This window comes from Platalea leucorodia (assembly GCF_965183815.1).
Source record: "Platalea leucorodia genome assembly, chromosome: 6".
NCBI classification, from domain to species: domain Eukaryota; kingdom Metazoa; phylum Chordata; class Aves; order Pelecaniformes; family Threskiornithidae; genus Platalea; species Platalea leucorodia.
The window spans coordinates 5,906,217-5,918,545 of record NC_138828.1 but is presented as its reverse complement, the minus strand read 5'-3'; the positions used below and the strand labels follow the sequence as shown (position 1 = coordinate 5,918,545).

The 12,329-nt window shown below is 38.7% G+C and overlaps 1 protein-coding gene across 1 annotated transcript in view; it reads left to right on the top strand.

Annotated features, from left to right (window-relative positions):
- SEC24D (SEC24 homolog D, COPII coat complex component) overlaps window positions 1-12,329 on the top strand; it is a 53,784-nt gene that overhangs the window by 4,117 nt on the left and 37,338 nt on the right. The window contains exons 4-7 of the mRNA XM_082316310.1: window positions 1,675-1,947; window positions 2,741-2,862; window positions 6,390-6,501; window positions 7,859-7,986. Of these exons, the coding sequence (XP_082172436.1) occupies window positions 1,675-1,947; window positions 2,741-2,862; window positions 6,390-6,501; window positions 7,859-7,986 (635 nt within the window). The remainder of the gene's footprint in view (window positions 1-1,674; window positions 1,948-2,740; window positions 2,863-6,389; window positions 6,502-7,858; window positions 7,987-12,329) is intronic.

Sequence of the window (12,329 nt, the reverse complement as noted above, 5' to 3'; positions counted from 1 at the left end):
TAAATTTATTTGCATTTATTTTGAGGTTAAAACATCTCAAAACTAAGCCATGGTAAAGATGTGATCATGTGATTCTTCCATGTAAATTACTTCCCACCACTAATTTTCTGTTTGGTTGTATGTGCTTTTCCGGAGTATTTCCTGGTGAAATATACCATTTCATTTGAAAGGAGTGGAATTTAGTTAGCATCTTGTTTTGCTGAGGCCAGCGTGTTTAGGAGGGTGAGTTTTTTTTTAAATGAGGATCATGGTGGTGGTTGATATCTTTAAGATATGTGTAAAGGTGAACTTTTCAGTTCAGGCTGCGCTGATGCTATACTGCCCTGCCATTATGAGTTGCTGATTTGACTTGAATGAAACCTGCATAACTACCATGGGTCTGACCCTCTGTTTGTACAATTACTTGTGAAAATTTACACCTTCTTCACCTTAGAAAAATTAGTTTAGACTCGAATTCAACCTTGGTGTACCAAACTGCAAGTGCACCATTAACTCAGACCTTTTTATACTGGATGAAGTGTGGCCCACCACCTGTAGAGCACTTCATATATGGCAAAAAAAATTTTTTTTGCTTGCTGCCTTCATTATATTGCCTTCAGCAATAATTATGTAAAATATGATGTTCTTGCTTATCGTGTTACACGCTGGAAGGTTGAGATACCCTTCAGACCACTGAAGACATAGATTCTTTACAACTCTGCCTGTATTGGGTTTTGTTCTTCTGTTTTTTTCCTTAGCTGTAAGTCTAAGTTGGTGTAACTTGACAGAGTGCTGCAATTCACAGCTTGTAAAGCTACTGGAGTGATGTTTGTTTGTACCAGCTGAGAACATGAGCTTGTGTTTTGTGTGTAAATTTTTTTTTTTTTCAGTTAACGTGTCTGACAGAAGATACATGTCAATATTTGTATATTAACACATTGGTGCTTTTGCTCCAAACCTAATTTTGGTTATTTTTTTAGCTTTCTTGAAAATTATTTTGCCGTAGGTCTTTGGGGAGAAATTTGACTAAAAAAATGTAGTTTTTTTTAAAGTAATAAGTATTTACAGATTGTAAGTCTCAAAACCCCCTATATTTCCAGGGTCCTCTTAACTGTAATTGGAATCTGGATCTTATAAACAAAAAACTATTCCTCGCCGCTGTGTACAAAGTAATTCCCACATGTTTCATCTTTTAGCATCAAAACCAGAAGATGGTGGTAAACCAGATAAAATGAGTGGATTTGTCTTCCATCGAACCTATCATGGTGAAATGCAAACAGCAGACTAACAAAAACATGCCACATAAGAGAAATTGATTATTAAGCAGAAAGAATGTTGTTTCACATTATGAAATTAAATATTATTTCAAAAGCAAATGGTGATTTATGTATATTCTAATCAAGGATTGTCAAAGGCTGGTTTCCCTCTCTTTTTCACTGTCCACCCCAGCTGCAGGGTTTTATTGAAAATAGAGCCAAAAGAAACAAAATTGAATGTCTGAATCAGTTCAGACTTAAACTACGAGGTCAGATTTGTTATGTGAACAGGCATTCAGAATCCCCAGAATACAGCATTGTCAGTATTGGATACAATACTCTCTATATGTTGTAAATGTATTGAGCAAAAATAGAACACCTTCCACACAGTGTTAGTAGGTTATCATTTTTGACGCAGCTGACATAGTTTCTTGCTCAGGTCCTGGCACTACTCCAAGCTCTTGCATGTCTTCTGGGCATTCGGCATCTTTTCATGGTCCACAACCACCACCACCACCAGCCCAGCAGCAAACGGCTTTACCACCTGGATCACAGGTTCCTCCACCAGCAAATAACGTTAATGGCCTTTGTGCTCAACCATCATTGCCTCCTATGGCCAGACAAGATGGGATCCCTGGACCTGCCCCCCCAAATCCTAACTTGCAGCAGCTTTCAGGACAGCCTCCAGGGCCTGGATATCATCCTCAGCAAGGTAAGGGAGGATGTTTGTTATGTAATTGAAAACAAAACATGCAGGGACCATCAATGGTGGAACTGTGACCATTCATGGTTGATGTTCTGCTGACTTGGAAAAATGAAAATTTAATCCTCTTTTTGTAGAATGGAAAGATTTGCATTGTCAGTCAGTACATTCAAGGCAGGCTATGGTTTTGCTCAAAAGTTTAGCACTCTGTTGAGACTGTAACAAGAAAAAGGAGATTAATTTGGATCAGGAAGAGAATTATTTGGTTAGTGATGTGTAAAGTCACAACATGCGACAGAAAGGAGTTTTTCTTATACTCTGTAAAGGTATAGGTTGCTCTCTGTCTTATAGTACTGTCTGTCATAAGCAGCTTTCAAAAATACTTTAGCAATAAAGAATTGTAACAATACAATTATTTCACCTGACATGGTTCAGTAAAACAGCTATTTTGACAACTAAAAAGCCAGCTAACTCCACCAGTTTGCACTGACTGATGTTAGGGGAGAGATTCTCACTAATGTAATGGCCTGGTTTGACTAGCTGTAGTAATCTCTACTAATGATCCTACTTGACATATACCTGAAAACTTCGGAGCCAAAGTTGTCACACCTAGTCTTACGCTTACCTTTAAAACACAGACTGCATGAGCCGAAGTAATCCATTTCTTTTACTTGCTGAAAACAGAAGGGAAAGAGAAGTTGCATTTAGCTGAGTAAAAATGAATTGTATGGCAAATGTTGATGTTAAAAATTGATAACGCAACCTAAATACTTTAAATGAATTGTCATTTGTAACTCTGCAGCAAACTATGGTCCTCCGATGGCAGGATCTCAACTGTCTTATCCTGGTGCTTTTCCTGGGGGTCTGGCACAGCTCCCAGGTCCACAGCAGAAGAAGCTTGATCCTGACTCTATTCCAAGCCCAGTAAGTAATGTGGCACTAATTTTTTATAGAAGTAAATTTCTGCTGCATTTAAGACAAAGGAATGACAATGCTAATATTGTATTTATTTTAGTTGGTGGGTTTTTTTGTAACATAAAATTGCACTTACACAGCTCAGTTCACAAGATACGTTCCAATTTTTGCAGTTTCTTAATTATGCAGTTTTGTACTCTGTGCTGTCAGTTTTGGATAAATTCGTGCATGTTAGTTTTAGTACTGAAGAAGCTTTATGACTTAATCTAACGTGCGACATAACCCGTGAATCCAAATACTTTCATAGGAATTCTCAACAGGATTCTTAATATGATAGTGAGCAATACTGAAGGATTACTTGCATTCTCTGCAGCTAATCACCTTTCCTTTTCACTCGGAAAGTTGGAAGGCTTAAACTTAGTAACAGATGGACACCTAAAGTAGGATTTGTGCAGAATGCAGGTATGCGAACTCTAAAACTGCAATCCTGGAAATGCTGAGAAGTCCCATGCTCAAAATCCACCTCACTGTTTGATTTCTGGAGTTCCACAGGCCATTAGAATTATTTGCCTGAGCATCCTTCCAGTTGCTGCAGCCTTGTAAGGATTTCAGTAGCTTGGAATATACTTAACGCTTAAAGAGGTTGAAGAGGCTCAGCTGTTGAAGTAGGCCCGAACATGCACTGGTGAGACAGTGTCTCTTCTTCTTAGAATGGTGTTAGAGAAAGAGAAAACAAGGTTATGGTGGTGTTCATCTTTCTTAAATAAAGTAGTCTAATTGTTACCCAAAGGAATAGCTAGTCAGATGCAGGCTGCATTTAACTTCTTTATTGAGAACAGCTGATTGAAATAGAGGGAGAAAATGTGCTGAACTCATGGGGAGAACACATTCTGATGCATACACTTATATTGGTTCTGGCAATTGTCTGGACAGGTCAAAAGGTCCTTGGAGAGTCAGGATTACTGAAGCAGGCTGTGTCTTGCAGCTTTGACCTGGAACTTTCTACTTAAACAGTGTACTAACCACCACACTGTAAGCTGGTCTGGGTGAAGGAATCTTCCACTTCTCTGCTGAGGCAGTATTGCTGTACAGCAAAGAATTTGTGTTCCACTGAGATGAGGGAAAAACATTTGTGTAAAAGCCTGACGCTGTCTAGTAGGGAGCAGCCCTGCTTCCTTAAATCGGGATATTCTTTTGTCCTAGAAAAAATTGTTTTATCCATGATGGTTTTGATGTAAAATCCCCAGAATTTTGGAAAAATGCTTGTTGATAATCACTTAGAGGTTAATGTAACAACCACAATTGCCTCTGTTAAAGGCAATTTTCAAGTTAAATGTAACTGAAAACCATTGTGTAAAGAAACCAAAGTGTCTGTATAATTAACAAATGCCCTTAAATAGGTCAGTCATTCCTAGTGTTTCAGTATGGTGCTTTTTACATAAGAAGGATAAAATGGTCTTGACTAATTAAAAAAAAAAGGCGGGGGGGGAGAAGGAGATCTAGCATGAAAGCATGGACTGATGTCTTGTTTCAATTACGCATGTAGAATAAACAGCCTTGACTATGACAGCGATGTTAAAATAGGTTAAAAGGTTTGTTTAAGCAGCACAGAGAGGATCAAAATGACATGTTTAAAAGAAACATGATCTGGGTCAACGTCTGTAAAGGGCAAAAAGCTAATTCAGAATGAGGAATAAGTATGACCTGTGTTTTTCTCTTGTTATATTTACATTATATAATTACAGTAGTGTTGCCAGATAAATTTACTTCTTATCTATAGCCATTGTTGATTTATATTTTTCTTACATATGTTAGAAGTTGATACGTGCTCTGACAGCATCTATGAAAACTAGCATCTGGGCTTTGTCAACAATTATTTCCAAGAACAATGATATATTTACGTCAGTTAACTGCAGAATACCATCGTACATTGATCCTTTGCAGAGCTAAGTCTGAAAGTGGTTAGCTTTCTTCAGCCAGTGGATCTTTTTTAGAGCAAAACCTTTTTCCTTCTAGTGCAAGAGTTAGCAATAAGTATACAAGCCAAGGAGGCAGGGAAAAGTAAAGCAGAAGATATAACAAGCTCTCTGAGGAATGTATTGTATATTTAAATTGCAATACAAAAACTTTATTGGGGAAAAAAAATAAGTTACAGGCTCCAGATTATTTCCAGTGTGTTAGGAAATACCTCTTGGACAACGATCAATAGACTCTATGCGACTAATTTTGTTTTTCTTCTCTCTTTGGTTTCCAATAGAGGCTTCTGAACGTCCGTAGCTATTATTAGAAATTCATGTGCAGTGTAAAGATACAATTCCATGGGATACCAGCAGCAGTGGCAAAGCCAGTTTCAGAAATTCCCTGTCTCATTCCTCTTGCCTCTCACAGCTGTTTGGCTACACTCTAAACCAGATTGCTGAAAAGAGAGCTTCTTTGAGGGAAGAGGAGGAATAATGCTATCATGTCAGTGATCTGCTTTATGGTGTGCAACAAAATACAGCTTTATATAACTTCAGTTATATCCTGGAAAGTATCAAACTTAAACAGGGGTGAGGGACTGTGCAGAAGTGACAGGGGAGGAAGTGTATGGGAAAAGAATTTGTTCAGTAGTAAAGCCAGCTTCATGAGCGTTTCGTGACATGACATTGTAAATTGCTATAAACTAGGCTTCAACTAGAGTAAACATGTACATGATCAGAGCTGCCTCATTTTAATGAAAGTTTTCTGTGATTGCTCTCCTTTACTTTCTTTCTAGGAGAAAGCTCACAACATGGTAGTCTGACCTAGGGAATGAAAACCCTGAGCTCCAGTGTTGAAATACTGCCTAATGGCCAGCGTGGCTTTTCTCAGGAGTTTGAATTGCTGCTTTCTAAATGGCAGTGCTGAAATATAGCTCAGCTAGGAAGGTGATCTACTATGTAGATTACTGTTTATTTCTTAATGACCCTGTGCATGGAGCCTAGTCAGGAGGAATGAGGGCTGGCCCCTCCAACCATTGCAATCTGATCAATTACCTGTACATTCATTTATGAAGAACAGCAGCTGGCACAACTGTGGTCATACAAAAGATAACCTGGTATATCTGGCATCTGAGTAAGGTGATGCAACCTTGCACTTCAGTTTGATCTGGGAGAATGGAAAGTCAGATTCAGTAACAAGGACTTATTTACGCCATCACTCTCCTCACTTTGCTGGCTAGCCTCTCTTGAAAAGAGGTCTGTCCTCCTAGCAGTCAATATACTTACTCTAAACAACTCATTTTTTTCACTGTATATAGGTCTTATCCACCCCAATGTGTAGTGTTACCCCTGAGTTCCAATAGGCAACTGCAGCTGTAAATGAGTTATACTGCTCAGCTGTGTGTATAGTTTTCTAGTTAAGTGTCCCAGAAGCCTGTATCGTGATACGTTTATAGCACCTCTGTATAAGACAATGTCAATAGTGTTACTTGGCGTAGATGTTAGCATAACTGTTTATGAATGTAACTGAATGCATGGCTTACCTTTCTCATACTGTTCTTGCTTCTTATTCATCAGATTCAAGTAATTGAAAATGATAAAGCTTCTAGGGGAGGGCAGATCTATGCTACAAACACAAGAGGACAGGTTCCTCCTCTTGTCACCACAGACTGCATAATCCAAGACCAAGGTAACTGTCCTTGTTACTGACTTGGGAGTCTTTCTAGGTGAAATGAAATACAATTAAAAAAAAAAAAAAAAAAAAAAAAAAAAAGACTCAGTTCCCAAATTTCTCATCTGAAAATGATGCTCCTTACTCTAAATTGGACATGAAATGGGCAACTCCTTTTTAAGGGGGGGGGGGGGGGGAGAGGGAAGTGGGGGTTGAATTATTACACCTTGGGTTAACACCTCCTCTACCCTTCCTGACCTTTAAAATAATATGAATAGTTGAGGCAACTTTTCTTTTTAACTTAAAATTTTTCAATATTTTAAATTTCAAGTTGAAAATCCTTTTTGGATTCTTCTGAAATTTTAGAAGATGGACACTAGAAGAAGAAATGAGACTAGCAGTTATGTTTTAAGATACAAATTTTGGAAAATTCTATTCAAGTGATAGGGACAGCGTACAAGCTGTCTAGTTGACTTAATTTTTTTCCTTTAGCCAGTGTGTCTGCCTTTGCCTCTGCCTAGAACCTGGAAGTACAGTATTCCATGTGCTGCTCTTGACAGCAGACTTGATATTTCAATACAGATTAAACTGATGATATCATTTAGTCCAGCATTAATTTATCAGTGCTTGGATAAACTTATAAAACGTACAAACACATCAAGATTTTTTGGCATTATCTGAGAATGGGGTGATGCACTTCTGATGAACAAAGAAATTCCTTTCAAGAAACTGAGCGGAGCTGCAGCTTGATGGTTTAAAAAAGGAGCCTGAGGAAGCTGATTTCTGAACTCCTGTTGCCTTTCAGTGCTCGTCTGCAGTGCACAGCACAGTTTCTCGTTGAGGGAACTGAGCTAAGTGTGCCACAAGAAGTGGTGTGGTGATTTTAGCACACTATATTTTGCAAGATAAATGAGCATGGCGATGTTAACACAGATATGCTGTTTTCTGAATCAGAGCTAGCTCATTAGGGCACTCTTAAAAGTAGGTATCAGTCTGCAGCATTTCTTTATATGCAGTGTTGACGTTTCCACTGGGGATTTCATCCATATTATTTTAAGATCTTAGATATGATATGTTTCAAGCTAATCTCTATTGAGACTCTTATTGCAAATAATTGTGGGGGTTTTCTTGATATGTTTAAATCTCTGTTTTAAACTCAAACAGCAAGAAAAGATTTATCCACATGGAGGGGCAACAGGCTGATGTATGAAGAGGACAGATGGGCAGAGGCTTTCATGGGAGGGAAAAAAGCATGTATTTAACTTAGCATATGTGCTTGTTGCTTTATGTTGTTTTGATTTTTCTGATTTATGTTTGGGACAGGTGGGTTCCTTTTAACAGCTTTTAATTCTGCATGCTATGTTGGGTGTTCTAGGCCACGCCAGCCCTCGTTACATCCGATGTACTACCTACTGCTTCCCATCATCTTCGGATATGGCCAAACAGGCTCGCATTCCACTGGCAGCTGTCATCCAACCTTTTGCTATTGTTCCACCAAATGAGGTAAGGACTAACTGAATATTACTCCAATGTGGTTTTGTCTCCTAAATATTACAGACTTGTTCTTCTCTGATTGGATTGGGGGTGAGGGTGTTTTATCTCTGATTGTGAAGGAGTAAGACAGTAGAGAGATGGCAGAAAACTATGAGATGCACTTGGGTCATGATGCAACTTCAAGGGATAAAAATCTTTGTTTAGGAAAGGTATAAGAGTGATGACTGTGTAATCTGAACCACTAGGTTCCTGGCGTTCCCCCAGCTGCCTCTAGTTCATGCCAGCTTTGTCAGTTGCTTGCTTTGCTGAAACTCCATAGGAATAGGCAAAGACATTTAAAGAGGACGACAACAAACTGTATCAAGTTAATTTTAAGATGTGGACAGTTACCTTCAAAGAATTACATTTTCCATTTAGTTCTTTACGGAATAATTTAATTTCACAACAGACTGAGAAGATAATGATATTTTCTACTTGGATGAGCTGAGTCATAGAAGACAAATGTAACCACCCATTTGTGGCACTCATTTGGAGGCACTAACCTAGTCAATTCCTTTTCTCACAGTCTCTAGTCACCCTTCATATTCCAAACATATCCCTAGTTCTTCTGCAAAGTATTTCTGCAGGTTTGCAGTACCCTGTGGTCTTAAGACAGTTACCCAGATTTCCTGGCATCCCCAAAAGATTTTGTCAGTAGCAGGGATAAAATCAGTTTTCAAGTGCAGCATTTAGCCGCATCATCTGTAGGATCATGTTTCTTGTTCTTCAACTCCTGCCTCCTCCATTGCACAACTTCTAAATTCTGCAACGAAGGTTTGCAGAATGCAGTTTGTTTTCATGTGCTGCACCAATTTACTTTCAGAGCACTGTTTGCTGGGAAAAAAAACAGGGATTTCATGAAAGTTTGTACTATGTGATTGTGTCTTCAAAAACTCCTCATAAAATGCATGCATAGAAAAGCCTAATTAAAATTGCAAAGACTTTCAGTGCTTGGTTTTCCAGTCTTTGATTTTTCTTTTTGTTTTATTACTTGTAAATTCTTAGGGTTTTTTTGAAAAATATGTTGGAAAAAACCAGATGTTGTTCTTTATCAGGATGGATAACTTCCAATCCAACAGACCTCTGTAGTTTAAGAGTATTATTTTAACAGGGTAGTATGTAGTTATCTTCTTTGTGGTCCACAGGGAAATAGGATGTATTACGGTTCTGCAGATACTGAGTCTCACCATTTGTCTGCTAGACAGCAATTTGGGGTTTCATTCCAGTTCTTGAGGGGAATGTACAGACTTGGCTCGTTGCCCCCCTGCATTTTCTCCTAGATGAAACTCCTGCTGTTGCTTCTCCACCCCTTCACTTTACCAGCCAGCCTTTACTCTTTATTACCCTTTATCCCAGTTTCTGTGCCCAGGTGGTGCTTACCGATTCTGCTTTCATGTTGGCTCTTCATTTGTGCATCTTTCAGTCTGCCGCTAGTCATTTATGTCCCCCATGCATGGCTTCCCTGTCTCCTGCATAGTGTTTGGATAGGGTGATCAATGAGTTGCTAAAATCTAAATCTCTTCTGCATACATAAATTAGCAGTATGTACAAACACTTGTACTCGGCCAAGTTCAGGAGGGTTTTCCCAGGGTTGGCAAAAAGATGTACTTGGTGACCCGCCTGTTCTGAAGTGTTAGTGCTCTTGAACTGTTGGAAAGGTCAGTGGAATTCATTAATCTGTAAAGAGCAGTGTATTTTTCCCTAGCCTCTTTCTTGGAAGAGGCTAAAAAAACTCCGAAAAATGTCTCTCAGAATTGGCAAAAGTCCAGCATGGAAAATTTTAGTCTGAACAATTATAACTTGGTAAAGTTATAAGAACTGAAGAGATGGTGTGACAGTAGGAAGCGCTGGGCAGTCTTAGCTGAGGCAGGTTTTCCGAGGTTTGCCCGTGCCCTTTGTCTTCACTGCTGCTGCCAAAATAAGATCTTGCTCTTAAGATCTAATAAAAAATGGTCTTCCATATGGGATTTATAATGACTTTAATTCCTAAAAGCCACTCAATTTGAAAGAACTGGGCTTTTTATAGTGGTAAAATACATTCAGGGGCTCATGTGTGTTTCTGGATTTCCTGGTATGGTGCATTCTGCCTGGAACTAGTGACTGCAAGGCACAGAATGTTCTTCGTTTCAGAATACTTAGCCTGTCTTATGGATAGTGCCTTTTAGGAATGCCTACAGGTGATGCTCATCCCATGTTACAGGGCTCAGTACAAAGTGGGAATCTGTCTAATCTCTTTATCTCTTGATAAATGGTATGATGTACATAGTAACTATTTAAGATAATGATTTGTTTCTTCTAGCCTTTTAATGGGTAGTTTCCCTTCATTCATCTTTGTTGCAGCTTCAGCTGCAGATATGTCTCTGTTGCTGCTGTTTCTAATATACTCAGTGTTGGCACCCAGAGAATTTCAGTTCTGTTTCTTTTCAGAGGAGGAGGAAAAGCAATGGCTACAAGGGTTTAGTGGACAGTGGATGTGAAATGGCCACAAAGAGTTTGTGCAGCTGGTAATATGGTTAGGAACAGCTGAGAAACTGACCTGTCTCACTTGAACTGTAAGGACTCCAGCAAATCTGCACAGTATGCGTAATCCATGATGATGCATATTATATAGACCATGCCTTTCTCTGTTAGTAAAGTCATATTTAAAAAGCTATGGGCTATCAGGGTCATTCAAGTGACTAATAGTTAGGAGTGTTCCATAAATATAATTTTTAATTAATTGGTATTTTGCTTTGGTCATCACTTATAGTTGAGGATGAATTTAAAATAGTATATAAAATGTATTTGCATTTTCAGTGGTCTGTTGCCACAGAATTCATGTCTGTCTTTTTTTTTTCTATGCCATTACTGTACTAAGACAGTTAGAAACAAAGGAAAAACCTTACCTTGCTCCCATTTCCAAATAATATGAGGATTCAGTGCAGTCTTCAGATGACTTATTCTTCCTTTCTGGAAGCCAATTCTGAGTGTGGGTTTTGATTCATTGGGAGGATTGTTTCTGCATTGATGAAGCATTAGGTTCTGTCCAGCTGACCTAAATGATAGCAAGAGAACTGCGGATTGTATTTTTTCCTATCCATGCTTTGTTTGGCACTGTGTAATCTGAACTGCAGCAAAAATTTAGTAAAAGAGCAATGAAATAGCTAAGTCTACTGACACTGATAGAATTAGATATGTGTATGAGGAGAGCACAATTGTACAGACCTTATTTTCTTTCTTAATTGAACACATCACCATTTTGGTGGATGACTTATAAGTGGTGGTATGTGTTGGTACCAGTTGGAGGGTTGTGTGCTCTAATTAGTGTCTGTTGCTGAGTTTACACTTTGACCATCAAAGCAAAGTGTTGAGCTGTTCTTGGCTGTGCAGGCAGCAGGAAGGAGTGCCTGAGAGATTCTTCATCTAAAGCAACTGGATAGGAGGGAGTAGGAAAAGGTAATTAGGGTCCCGGAGTTGGCAGAGACGTGTGTGTAATGGAGATGGTGGCACCACTTTGCTGTCAAATCTGTTTTGTTCCTGTACTCGTTGACAAGGAGATCCTATAAGAAGTTCTGTTTGGAGTTTACTGTAGCTTCTGCAGGTTAGTAGCATTTTGTTCTGCCAATTAGATATTTTTTGTTTGTCTCTTCTTTCAGATTTTACTCTGAAGAATCAATAGTGCTCCAGCTGACCGAGCCTGGAACACTCCCTGAAGTTTTTGAATTAATGAATTTAATGAATGAATTTTTAAAAAAAACAACTGTCGATTGCATTCATAGAAACGGTAGTCAACTGGAAATTGAGCTTTGAGGATTTGTTTCCTTTGACTAAGAACATAGGGAGATGGAGATAAAACCTAGGAGCTTTCAAATAAAAAGTTTAGGTCCAGTGACTTAACAGTAGTTTTCTCAGAAATACTCTTCCAGTTTGGAGGTCCAACCTGGAAGAAGAGAATTCAGGATTGCAGCATGTCTGAAATGCAGATTTAAGATCATGAGTCACTGTGGGTTCTTTTGGGGAAAGTAGAGTGTCTACACACAGGGGCTGGTGTCCTGTCTCTCCTGTCTCCAAAAGTGAAGTGAGAATGTTTGCATACAAAGTGAATAATTTTTTTTTTTTTTTTTTTTTTTTTTTTTTTTTACTATAGTCTGGGAAAAAACTGTCAGGAGCTGAGAAATACACAAACTTGAACAGGGGCGTCTTTTGAAGACGTGTACAACAGATACCTCCATTTCCAGTAAAGAATGGGATAGAAATGATCCCTGTGGGAGAAAATAGGAACACAAAGTAAAATCATATGGTGCTAGATAAGGATGTTAAATGAAAAGATCTCA